General features: G+C 46.9%; 1 protein-coding gene across 1 annotated transcript in view; it reads left to right on the forward strand.

The window, feature by feature from the left end:
- LOC119389720 (bone morphogenetic protein 1) overlaps nucleotides 1-14099 on the forward strand; it is a 604284-nt gene that overhangs the window by 557812 nt on the left and 32373 nt on the right. Inside the window, exons 9-10 of the mRNA XM_037657125.2 lie at nucleotides 8371-8516; nucleotides 9416-9611. Coding sequence (XP_037513053.1) covers nucleotides 8371-8516; nucleotides 9416-9611 — 342 coding nt within the window. The remainder of the gene's footprint in view (nucleotides 1-8370; nucleotides 8517-9415; nucleotides 9612-14099) is intronic.

The raw sequence follows: 14099 nt of genomic DNA on the forward strand, positions 1-14099 counted from the left end.
CATGAAATAAACAATTTAGCTTCAGTGATTAACGTTTTCTTAATCACCTTACCGATACACACTGCAGTTGATGGATTTTAGACGCTGAGTTCGCAACGCATATCCAGTTGGAATCAAATTTAGGTGGGGCTCGGATTTTCGTATATGCGCCATCGAGCTTTTACTCGTAAATGCATTGTTATTCCTGTTGCTTTTTACCAAAGCTAACTGGAACGCCCGTGTATTTTGTCGCACACTTTGGGAATGAATGTTTCGAAGGTGGTGTCGCCCTGAAAATTCGTTCGAATGGGATGTGGTTTTAGGAAATCACGGTTTGCATTTCGTAAATTGTCACTGCCCTAAAGAAATTAGCGTCTAAGGTTTCTAAAACCTTTGCGGGGAGTACAAATATTTTAGCCGCATACAGTAACGTTTACGGCTGAGAGCTTGGTACCAGTATTAATTTTCCGAATAACGTATATAGAGTTTGTGCGCGTACCTGACTCCTATATGTCTGCAGTTCACGTTTTATGTCGTTGTCTACTGATTCGCTTTGTTATGTAGATTACTGCAGAAGTCGTCTTCGTCCTTTCGAGCTATTTTCTGATATTTACACGGAGATTAAGAACTGTATGAGTAACGTATTTCTCGTTCGCTCTATTAATTGTCTCGCTTTATTCGTGCGCGCTTATGAGCAAACGTTCGCGAAATGTGACAGTCGCCTGCCTTTTCCAATCTGTTGAACCTTGTTGAGTCAACACAAAATGGCGCACAACCGTTCCGGAGAGAAAACACGGCGCCCAGAATTAATGAGACGACGTCGAGACTATCCACGCAAAGGCAAAATTTCGTCCTCTTTATTTCTTCTTCTAAAAGAAAAAAAAAAGGGGGGGTGTTTACTCCGAAGCAGGAGGAGCAGAATAAAACAACTAAAATAAACGCATACACGAGCATCGAGAAAACGTTGGACGACATAATTATTCGCAGTATGCTTTACAGTCTTCTGTTATACGTCACCACCATCTTGACGGTATAGACTATTCTATAAGCGGTGTTGCGAGGTTACGTGAGCCAGTTTGTCGTCCAATTTCGCCGGTGTCAAAGTTTGCGACGAAGGAATAAATACTGGCTACATTACGCGTCCGTGCTTGGACAACTTCGAATTTATAATCAAGAAACGGCGGGCGATAACATATTGCCACTATACAGGTATCCGAGACTGGACACGCAGGCCTGTATGCGTACCTCCACTCAGCTTATCTATATAAATTTACGATTTTCCCCTCACATCTTTGTTGTGCAGTTTACTTCCAACCAGAAAGAACGACAGCCACAGCAACAGGAAGAAAAACGGGGAACTGGAAATTTAAAAGAGCCAACTCAAGAATCCATCGGAAAGAAACCGAAGTGCCTATATAATGACCTGCTTACAGAAAAGTTCGTTTTTTTCCTCCTCGACAGTTCCGTCTTGCTCGTTCGTAATTGAAAAGTTCGTCAGTTGCCGGGGAATCAGGCGCTCCGCGCGTTACTCCGCCTCTGCTATTGAAGTCTCTCTCGTGCACTTCACCAAACAACGCTTCTGCAGCAGACAACGCAATCTGCGCTGGCTGCGAAAAACACCGTTCTTATTAGATTTTTTTTTTCCACGAGCCGTTCGGGGCCCCGAGAAGCTAAGAGTATATGGTGTTCTTTCGGTGTTTCTCTCTCTGTCTCTCTCCCTCTCTTGTGTATTTGTCACGTACAAATCGCATTCCGCTGCAGTGTGAATGCCACGCGCTTACTTTTCTACCTCGGAAGGACCGGTACAACGCTGCGGCATTCAATATCCCCAGCTCCCCACACTTTTTTTCTATCGCTCGAAACGGCAGACGACATACACGCATGCAGGTGAAAAAAACAGGCGTGATTACCGGCTACGCTGTTCGTGCGCGAGGATATCATTGTGCAAGTGACGGCGAAGCATAAATAAAAAGAAGAAAGGAAAGGCAAGCGTGATGAGACCGCGCTGCTTTTGTCGCGCTTAAGTGAAGTCTCATTGACCGTTTCTTTATTTTTTTTTACCTCCATTGTTGCTTGCGATTTGCCGGAAGTTTCAGTCGATTTTGTTTACGAACGACCACTCGCCACTTTATTCGAAGCTTTGTTTGCTCGATCGTCGCGAAATGACAAACTGGTCTCCCCGCCGGCCATTTAATTTAGCGGTTCGTAAAAAGCACTAATCGTCGGTGTGTTTATACTGACGCACATCATCCTAAATAATGTAATTACGCTTTTATCGGGTCTTGCGAAGCAGCTGAAGAAAACTATGGACGGAAAGAAGAGCACGAGAGCAGTAGCAGTAGTAATATAAGTAGTAGTAGTAGGAGTACAAGTAGTAGTAATAGTAGCAGGAGCGCTGAAAACGGAGCCCTTGGATAGAGAGTGCACAAAAAAAAATTGGAGTAATTGTTATAAAACGACAGAAAAAGTAGACGGACGTAATAATTAAAACTAGGGTACAAGAAAAGAGAAAATATGCTAAAAAAGTCATCGTTTCACCGCAAGGGCGAAGCAATGAATGCGTTAGCAACAAATTATGGTGTTACGCGAAGTGAGGCTGGCAGCTAACTGTTTCGTGTCCGATCTCGCGTAACTACAAAACGATGGTGTAAGAAAATACGGCCGCTCCAGGGAGCGATGCTCTCCGCATAGTCACTTCGCGTTGAGAGCGCAGCACGTAGAAGGGTATACGAGCCGCCCGCCCCGCTGTGACGGCTTTTGAGATAGCGCGCGCGCCAGCGATCGCGACCTCGCCCTTAGATTCAAAAGTTCAAAGTTGCTCCTCGCGCGACACTTACCCCCCCCCCTCCCCTCGCGTCTTCGCGTCTTTTAGGGCTCGTTAAAAACGGGCGGGGCATTTCCTGTCTGCTTCGACGGCAGGCCTCCCGAGCGGGGTGATGTTATCGCATGCACCCTTCGAGCGATAGCAATGGGCCGGCTCGTTTGAACTCTGCTTCGGCCGCGTTCGTCGCTCCCGCTCGCGCACTTTAACCGCGGTAGAGCATACAATTCGCGGGGGGGGGGGGGACTTCATACCGGAAGGATATGACGGCGACGGCGACGGCAAAAACCCGTCGAGACTGTCCATATAATTGCTATCGCAATAAAAGCAGGCGCTACAGCACGAAGAGCCTATGAAAATTTAGAGAGAGAGGTTTATTGAGACAGAAAAGCTGAGAGGTCGGCCTGAATCGATTTTCTGATTTTCTACTCAGCGTAAGGGAAGGGGAGGGGGTGGAAAAGAGAGGGGGAGAGAAGGTGCTGATGATGGGGATGAAGCAAAACCTTGCATGTCCAAAAAATATTTACAGTATCTTGTCTAGTTCCGTTTCGCGCAAAAACTTGTTCGAAGCTTTCAGAATATTGCGCTGATGACGAGGTGGAGGTCCGAACAGAACTTTTTCTGATACTTGTTCCTTCATAGATTTCAACAAGAAGGTGGCCATTGATTTTCTTCGCGTGGTATATCGCGGGCAAACGCACAAGAGGTGTTCAGTGGTCTTAGGAGTGCCACACACCTCGCAATTCGGACTGTCTGCACGGCCGGTAAGGTGTAGGGATCTACAGGGTATTCAAAATTAAGCTTTATTTTTTTCTTAAGATTCAGCACTTGGAAGTATACGTAAAAACTACCTTTGCAAATAAGTTATATATCTAGGGGACACAAAGTGAGATAATATTTATCGCTGTCAGCAGCCCAATTAACAAAGATTGAATAATGAACTTTTCAATGAGTGCAGCAAGCGGGCATGTTTGTATTGAAAAGTTGGAGGCAGTCATGTTTCTGCACAGTTACACTTGGAAGAATCCTTCTAGCATGTCTATGCCCCGAGATATCCCGCTGCAAAGTTTAATTGCGATTTGCACGATTACGCATGCAAGACAGTGAGCGCTGGCGCGAAACTCCTCCCCGATGTGCCGCGGCAGTTGCTTGCGGCGTTTAATATGACAATGGGTCGATGGCATAGGAAAAGATGATAACGGTTACCCTTTTGCTACCAGCTGGCAATAGCAAGCAATGGCTGTTTGTCACATCAAGTAGGAACATTGCGCCGATACTCACCGTCTTGCATGCGTAATCATGCAAACCGCAATTAATCGTTGCCCCGGGATATCTCGGGGCACAAACATGCTACAAGAATTTTTCCAAGTGGAACTGTGTAGAAACGCGACTAACTCCGACTTTTCAATACAAACATGCCCGCTTGCTGCACTCATTAAAAGTTCATTATTCAATTTTACTTAATTGGGCGGCTGGAAATGACAATTATTGTCTCACTTTGTGTCCCACTGGATATATAACTTATCTGAAAAGGTGGTTTTCACGTTCTTCCCAGTGCTGAGTTTGAACAAGACCATAAAGCTTAACTTTCAACACCCGGTATACAACGCTCAATATTAACGGTAGCACGGTGACCGTGCTGAACGGAAAGGGGTAAAGGAGAGAGGGAAAGGGCGATGGTCGGGAAGTGATGTTTCTAAATAAATAAATAAACAAAAATTAATAGAACTGTTCCGACTGCGGGATTTGAATTCTATGGCATCCAGTAGTCAAGCCAGCGGCTCTAACCGCTATGCCATAGGCGTCAGGCGAAACGGAACACCTTTAAATGGACACTAACCTTTAGATGGATACTTAATGAAAACTGGTGTAAATCGAAGTTGTTGAAATACGCTTTCGAAAACCTGGTAGTGTTTCTTTCGTGCCAAGAAAATGCTTAGCTTGTAATAAAATGGCGTTTTCGTGATCCGCACGCAGTTAACGCAATTCAATTGATGTAGCATACACGTGCCATCCCGGCCTTTACTATAGCCGAAAGCCAGCGCTACGGTTTCTTGCGCATATGGAGAAATTGCGGCCATCAGCCGAGCTAAGACAAGCCAGCAGTGCGAAAGCGAGATGAAAGCCTGCACCAAATTTTAAACGCAGAAGCTCGTCGCGATGAATCCAGTCGATGAACCAGACAAGACATTGACTCGCAATGCTGTTCTCTATTTGAGCGATTTGAGCCCCGGCGTACACCTGTCACAGTCAAGGCCAACGGAACAGGGCTACGTGAAAGCAGTACTTCGACGGGCACATTTCACGACTTGCTTACGTTTTCGCTGGTTTCGTAATCGTCTGCGCCAAAGTGCAGCGACCTCACGAGTAGATTTTCGGTTGTTTATCCTACTGTCGCAGAGGTACGGCACTTAGCCACTTCGATCGGAGCACCATGTGGCACCCAGTGGTAAGTCACATCGGTTTCGTTGCTGCTGCTGTTGTTGGTGAAGTGGCGCCATGTTACGACATCACATAGACGCATCATTTTCTTATAACTTGCAGTTAGAGCGAGTTTCGCGCGCGAGCCAAGACAGCGAGCATACGTCATAACGGAACTACATTTGAAAAAAGGGACTGCGCGAGCGGGGAGGAGCTCGGCGAAAGCGAAACTTTTCGACGATCCATTTTGTTCTCAGTGGTAGCACGAGAAAGTTGTGTTCACCATCAGTAGAAGAGAAATGCAAAAGTATCATTTTATTCCATCTTCTAGTGAGCTGCAGTGATTTTTTTTTTCGTTTCGTGTAGTTTGACCACTGTGTCTAGTTATAGTGAGGAAGCCCTACGTTACAGGGCTAGTGCTAGAATGTCCCACGGGTTTTGTACATCGTGTTTTACATTTAGCGTAGTTTCTCAAATACTAAAGCGCTGTTGTATATAACACTGACGCTTCAGACGTTGTCGATAATTAGCCTGTCACTCTAACGTTTGCTTCTTGTTTCCCGTCAAGAATTTCTTGCGCGCAGCAAATCACGTTTTCCACGGCGCTGACGGTTGATCTCGTGCAAGGAAGGGCGTTGATACGCTTGAAGGCTTTTTACAACGCTGACGGTTTGCCGTCGGTCTTCCCAAACCGGGCAAGAAGTTAGAACTGGGAAACCTTCGACTCATTTCTCTCACCTCCTGCTTAGGCAAGGTCATGGAGCATATCATATTAATCCGACTCTACATTGAAAAAGAACACCTGCTACCTGACACCCTAATCGGCTTCAGAGAGTGTCTATCGACACAAGACATTATGATTCAACTGCAACAAGACATCCTTGACCGAGGCCCAGTACGAGCCACTCGGACCATACTGGGCCTGGACGTCAGTAAAGCTTCTGACAATGTCGCGCATCAGGCCATATTAAATGGCTTATCCCAGCTGAACGTGGGCGAAAGAACGTTCGCCTACATTTCCGACTTTCTCAGAGAAAGAACGGCCACCATCCAACTGGGTGAAGTGCGCGGTCAAAAGTTTACGCTAGGCACAAGAGGAACCCCGCAAGGTGCCGTCCTCTCCTCCCTACTCTTCAATATCACCATGATGAACTTACCACAACAGCTAAACAGGATACCACATAGCAAACATGCCATATACGTGGACGATGTTACAATCTGGACAAACAGCGGCTCGGACGGTGCGATAAATGACGCGTTACAGGAGGCAGCCAACGTTGTGCAAGAGTATATGAGACACAACGGGTTAACATGCTCCCCCTCGAAATCCGAACTCCTAATCATTAGAAATAAAGCCAAAAAGACGCCAGGCACGGACACCCAACAACAAGCACCGATAAAAATTATGTTGGAAAGCGGCCCGGTTCCTCCGGTTCTGACCATTAGAGTGCTGGGCATGCTTATTCAACATAACACGCAAAATACCATGGCCCTATCAAAATTGCAGAACACCGCCAAACAAATTGGTGGACTTCTCAGGAGAGTGGCCAACAGACATAGAGGAATGAAGGAGATGGACTTGTGTAGGCTCATTCAGGCCTTCTTAATCAGCCGCATAGTCTACTCCTTCCCCTATTATCATCTCAGGAAATCAGACAAAGATAAAATTGAGGCTATAATTCGACAAGCGTAGAAATGGGCCCTAGGTTTGCCTGTTTATACCAGCACCGAGAAGCACCTCCAACTTGGAATGCATAACACCCTGGAGGAGCTGATCGAAGCACACAAAACAGCACAAATAACACGGCTCTCAGACACGATGACGGGACTACATATCCTGCACAAACTGAAAATTCAGCCCATACACACCACGGGAGGCAGAGCACCACTACCTCCCGCAATCAGACATCACGTACAGATCAAACTAATACCCAAAAACACCCTGGCAGGCAGACACGACGCCAGGAGAAAAGTCAGAGCAGATAGGCTAAGCGAAAAGCACAAGCAAGACCAAACCGCGGTCTTCGTCGATGCTGCCAGCCAGGGACACAACACATACACCCTGAGTGCCGTTGACGGAGAACTCAATATCATAAATGTGGCTTCCACTAGAGCCGCATCAATCAAGGAGGCCGAAGAAATGGCCATAACGCTGGCCCTTATGAATCCAACTACCCACACTGTCCTTAGCGACTCTAAGAGCGCTATTCTCAGCTTTGTAAGGGGAAGTCTGGGACTAAATACAGCCAAGGACCTAAGAAACTTCAATGAGAATGACAGAACAAAAATCAATCTGGTCTGGGTCCCTGCTCACTCGGGAAACCCCGGTAACGAGGAGGCGGATAAAGTGGCCCGAGGGTTAGCAAACCGGGTCGCGCTGTCCTTGGAACCGGGCCCCACGATAGGAGAGGCAGTGACATCCTATAACGAACTTACAAATATGTATAAAGATGACAGGAGATTATACCCCTTACCGCACAGCAACCTCACGAGAGCGCACGCCACTATCCTCCGCCGAATTCAAACGAACACCTTAACCACTCCTCACCGCTTAGCGATATTCACAGGCTGAGAGGTTGACTCAACATGCAAAAATTGCGACAAAAATGCCATAGCAAACCAAAGTCACATTCTCTGGGAATGCGAGGGCCTTCCCCCACCCAGAGAACTTCTGCTAGCTCCCTCCGAAACGACATGGGAGACCTTAATACGGTCCCCCGACGGAAAACTGCAGAAAGCAGTCATTGCATGGGCAGAAGAGGTTGCCGCAGACAAGCGGCCAGCTCCAAACCCATGATGTTTCTTTTAATAAAGTTGTATCCTCCTCCTCTATAGCGCATACACCATCGAGATTCGAGGCCTTCACAACCACTGGCGGCGCTCTTGATCAATAAATAGTGTAGCTAGAGTGTAGTCTAGTGTTGCTCTGCCTCGTCGGTGCCCCCTTTCCTTAACGTAACGCTAACGTATTTCCTTCCCACTTGCCGCTAAATCGACACTGGCCCTTTTAATCTCTCAAATCGTTCGTCACCAGTAACGCCACTTTCGAAACGCGCAGTACAAAGGTGCCGTCAACTTCAGTGATGTTGCTTCTTCGAGCAAAGCAGTAGAGAGCGCAAGACACTTAGATCGGTGCTTCTTCTATGCAGCTGTGTGCGGCGGCGACGTCGTTATGGAGGAGGGTGTCCTCCAGAGCCCCAACTACCCGGACGATTACCGGCCGAACAAAGAGTGCGTCTGGAAGATAACCGTGCCGGAAGACTACCAGGTGGCACTTAAGTTCCAGTCCTTCGAGGTGAGTTGCTCGCGGAAACCACTGAAAGTGCACTGTTATCTAGTAGGGTGGAAATTTAGGAGGAGTTTCCTACTTGTCCCTGTTTAATGTCGCGCATTTCTTCGTAGTAGGGTGGAAAGCTGGGATAGTTGGCATGGATGCATGGTAAAAGGACAGCGCGAAAATAATGACACACAGAGAGTAAACAGCGCTCATCCTACTGGTCCACGACGCACAGGCTGCGTCGAATGCGCACATATCTCATCTGTGGTCGCAAAAGCGGAGGATGGGTACTGCACAGAGATGCTGTTCTGGTGGCGGGACTAGAAGGGCTTCAATGGGCATCAGTGATATAGGTTCAACACATGTGGTAAACAACCCGGGTCGTTTTGAAGGTCCACGGGGTAATCTTGCGCTGGTATTGGAAGAGCAGATGATAAACGTGTCAACTGAAAGGCGTGGATGATATATCAATGACAGATACTAATATGTTTCTTGATCATTTGAGTACGCCCACGTTTGCTCGGCACTTTTCACTGTCACGACGTGTCACTTTCCCGTTACCCGGCAGTGGCAAGTTTTAATTTTGACAGGTCAGTCCCACATTTACTTCATTAGTTGCTACACTTACCTGACTGCGAAAAAACAAAACGATGAAACATAAGGAAGTTATATGATGCCACAGGTGTGTATGTGTCATTTTCGGAGCATGGAGTGAAATGCCACTATACCGGCGCACAAGGGGCTCCAGGACATTGTATCAGCTTCCGAAAGTTGGTTCCGAAATTTGGATCTCTGCCATACTATACTCGTACAGTATGCCTGAAGGCCCTGAACGGCTCAACCTGGATGTCTGAAAGCCGATTAACTGGGGTCACGACGAAAAGAGAAAAAAGCGCTCACGGCAGGCTGTTCTACAGGTGGAGAACCACGACAGCTGTGTGTACGACTATCTGGAGGTTCGGGACGGCCACGATGCGAGCAGTCCACTGCTTGGCAAGTTCTGTGGCTACCGGACGCCCGATGACCTGCGATCCACCACCAACCGCATGCTCGTCAAGTTCGTCTCCGACGGATCGGTCAACAAGGCCGGCTTCTCAGCCACATTCATGAAAGGTGGGCTCTCATTACAATGCGTAGACACTTCGGCAGTATTCTTATTCCCTATTTTTATACACTTTTCTTTGCCCAAATTTAGTGTAACCAACGGATGGTTGCTACATGAATAACCCTTCTGCTTTTCATCTTTTGCCGCTCTTGCTCACTCTCTCTTGGTGGTGTAACATTCACTGCGTGCAGGCCCGCTCTACAATGCAGAATGATGTGTTCGTGAAGGTGTGTGTATTCTCGCATTCATCATCCGAGGAAGAAAGCGGCACAGAACGACGCTCACATTTTGTTTTCGTCTTTTGCTTATCTAGACAACTTTTGTGCTGCTCAATGAAGGCTGGCACTGACCATGATATGGGTCCAAAAGTCGTTGCATTGTTAAACACAAACAACCGCAAACCGGGCGATTTCGACGTCAATGATAAACATTAAGGACTGCAGCCAATTGCAAATAGCTGTCTTCTGTACGACGTGCTCTGCGAAGCCGCTTTTTTTTTTTCATCCTCTTTCGTTACCTAGCCTAGTGTATACAAGAGAACACCGAGACGCAAGTATAGATCGTTCATATACTAATGTCTGGCTGCGTACTTATCATTCGAGATAATTGATAAAGAGACTGAAACATCACAGCTAAAAGGAAAAAAAAACGAGTGAAAAGATTATGTGCGCAAGAACATGAGGGAGCACTGCAACGACAACAGTATTCGCTGCAAAGCACTTGTGTTATGCTGTGAAGGCTATAGTGTACTACGATTAGTCAAAAACTGCCAGGAACAGCTGTACCGTCCACCCACTCTGAATCACGTTCTATTCGCGCATAATCCTCTTATAATTGCACGAAGTGAGGATACTTGATGTACGCCCGCCCTGACAGCTGCAACGTCGTCGCAGTACTTCGCTTTCTTACGCGTCAAATGAAACGTGGCTATCTCAACTCTGTTCATCTCAAATCTGCCCCGCATTATCTGTCACCTCTCGCGTGTACTGTGTGCAGTCTCCTTTAGTTATATTATCACTTTTCCTTTTAACGCGATAGCGTTAAAGAGCTCGTTTCGCAGAAGTTCCGGTGTCGGTGTCGGCGTCGTTGGTTGTGAGCGAAAAATCAGCGTTGTCCGTGAGCCAAAAATCAAGAAATGTGCAACTAAAATGAATAATAAATATCTTCGGTTCGAGTGAGAATCGAACCCAGGCCTTCTGCGTGGCAAGCAGGGGCCCTACTACAGAGCCACGTCAATGCTTGAAACTGCTTCAGAAAAAAAAAAAACGCTATATGAATGTCATGTAGCTGGAGCTAGTAGTCTCCTTAACGCTTGTAATATTGCGTGGCAGAAGCGTAGAATCGCGCCAGGCGTCAAAACATGTAGCCTACCCATTACAAAGCGCTCAGACATATTTAATCATCATCAGCAGCAAAAGCATCAACAAAGTGAGCAGCTGCGTAGGTTCGCGTGTTGCCTTACGGACACGTAGTGGGCCCTTTACTGATTCGCAAAAGAAAGAATTATGGTGTGGTGGAAACTCCGCAACTTTACTTGTAGTAGGCATTCTAGAATAATTTGAAACGGCCACTGTTACGCGCACAGATATTCGTTTGCTTGCGGTACGGTTAAGGCATCTACATAGGACCGAAGCCTGGTTAGCATTTGAGAAGGCGATGCGCATGGGGCCGATTAGGCTGTCGCGTTCTATTCTTGAAGGCGAAGCTCAAGCGTCCTCCAAGTTTTTATAGCCCGCAGGTGGGGCGACCTTAATATCTCACTGCAACGCAATTAGAGCTGAGCGTGGTAAACGATAATGTCCGTAGAGGGTACACCTAATACATTGTCTCACCTCCAAGGCGTCTGAATGCCGCAAGATCTGTTAATCTGTTCTCCAGCATCCAGATTCAATTCCCACATCGTTTTATAGCATTCAGATTAGAGAACTACCATCGGCTTATATACTGACTAATTGTTTTTATTGCGATAGCAATTACATGGACACTACAGGCGCATTTTTGCCGTCGCCGTGAGGTTTTGAATAAAGTCCAAGGACGACAACATTGCCCTGCGCTTTGTATGTTCTGTGTGCGAGTGAAAGCGTGCGAGAGCGACCGATGATTGCGGTCAAGCGGCGCGGAAACGCGACAGTCGTCTTACGTCGCACGAAAGGCTTTCGGAAATTGTGTGGGGAAGGAGAGAGATTGCGTGTCTCTGGCAGGCATTGTGTACTTTAAGCGGCTGCGCCCGGTCTTCACAGGGAGCAGCAGACAGCTCATAACATTGTACACGCTGTGTTCTCACCCCACAGTCGGCGTTGAATCGATAGAACGGACGAAGGTCCCCATTTCACTAGCTGTAGCGGCCGCGTTCCTTACGCCAGTGTTTTTGTTGAGTTACGCCGGATCTGATGCTAAAGGAGTGAGCTGCTAGCCCTGTACTTCGTGTAACAGTCCAATTTGTTGGTACCGCATTCACTGCTTCGCCCTTGCGACGAAACTGACTTTTTTTTTTGTCCCATTTCTGCATCATGAATAGAGAAAAGACAACATGTCACATCCGAATTGATGAAATTTTGAAAGCTCGCAACTGCATCTGTTTAAGTATGTTCACCTCTTTTGAATGCAGCGATCAAACTGTGGCGAGCTGTGTTTTCGGCGAACGAGCGAGTGCACTCTGCTCGAACGTGTCCCAACGTGCGCGCAGCCAACGTGGCGGCGCACATTCCACCGCCATATTCCGATGCAGAAACGCACGCACGTTCCAACAGTAATTGCTCAGCCAGCTATGCCCAGCCACGACGGCTTTTGTTCACACGGCGTTAGTTTATCACTCCGTAAATGATTCGATTAACAACGGTGCCCTTTGCAAAACGTTGCCACTGATCCGAAACGCGCGAGCTGGAGGTGCTTTTTTTTTTTTTCGTGGATTTTTCGTTAACTAGTTACGTGCAGCACGCGTATATTAACTTCCGTGGTCCACCGCCATATTTAATGCGCCGCATTTATGCAGCGTAATAATCTTTTCTGTCGCGATTTCTTAGCTCGAACAGCCTGACACGACGCGGTGAGCCCGTTTCGTTGGCTGCCTGTAAAGGGAAGCTGCCCGGCGGCTTTGAACAAGCAAGCTCGATAAATGATGTGCACATGTGCGTATGTCTGAAACATGCTTGTACTGTTGTTTATCTACAGTGTTTTCTTTTAAGACAGAATTTTTAATATCGCCTGTGGCAGATGGCATAACTGTAGTGCTCGTAGCTCGAACACTCCGAGCAATGGACTACACTGGCAGAAAAAAATCGGCATACATAAATGACTAACTAACTTAGATGCCCTAACTAAATTTTCATTTAGTGCCCTGAATAATGCATTTGACAAATTGTAACCACTGAGTTTGCATCGCACATCCACGTGGAATGATATTTGAAGGCGGCGCCGATTTCGAGACGTGCGCCATCAAACTTGCGGCTAAAATGCTCCGTTGTTTCAGTCATTTAAGAAAACGAAGTTTGGTGCACTGAGGTCACAACGGTAACTGGGACACCCATGTATTTCATCGCACACTTCGAAGGGAATATCAGCAATTAACAAGATAATTAATAATCGTCAAATAACGAGATTATTAACAATCAGCAATTAGCAAGTTCATTAACAAAAATTGCTAACTAGCCCAGCACGCATTTCGATTTGTCGCGCAAGTAATGTCCGCTGCTTGGAGGAGTCGTGCTCAACCACTATGTTACGATATCTGTCGCATCTTAATCTATATGAAGATACTCGCCATCGATTGGTGCGTGAGCTGGAGGATCAGCGTACGATGCGCTCTTCCCTCATCGGAGCCTCGCGGATCGCGTGCTGGTCGGAGCCGGTAAGCGGCGTGTACTGCGCTCTAGGCGGGGGTGCTTTGTGAACACTGCTTGCATGCCAAGCTTCGGAGCTACGCGTACGATATATCTGTAAGTCCACGAATTCTCGATGGCGCTTTGTGAATTTACAGTACATTTTTTTAAGGTTTTGAGGCTTCGGCCCATCATTTCACGCCAGAAATGAACAGCTTAAGAAAAGACATCTCTGTACTCTTTTAAAGAAGTTTAGAGAAAATGCACCTTCCCCATACAACATGCTTTCAGGCACCGAGAGCATAATCACGAATAGTGCGGAACATGAACGTGAAGCCCCTTGCTTTTATTCTCACGGCTCAGACACGCAGCAAAGCTGGACGCATTCAGATGGGTTATGCGATGTTAAAGGAACTACGATGTAATATGATGATAAAGAAAATACGCTCAAGCCGTGTGTAAGGCAAACGAAAACCGAGATGATGCTAAATGTGATTTTAACGGAGTTCTCACTTCACGCACGGGCGCTTCTTTCCGGTTGCGTAAACTTACCGATATACTGACGCAAAAGAAAATGACGTATGTGACAACACATACGGACAAGTGAAGTATTTTTCGCATCGATGCTCGCGCGCCTGAGGGTCATGCAAAATCTGTACTCGAACGCAGCGATTCTAC

This window comes from Rhipicephalus sanguineus, chromosome 1 (assembly GCF_013339695.2).
Source record: "Rhipicephalus sanguineus isolate Rsan-2018 chromosome 1, BIME_Rsan_1.4, whole genome shotgun sequence".
NCBI classification, from domain to species: domain Eukaryota; kingdom Metazoa; phylum Arthropoda; class Arachnida; order Ixodida; family Ixodidae; genus Rhipicephalus; species Rhipicephalus sanguineus.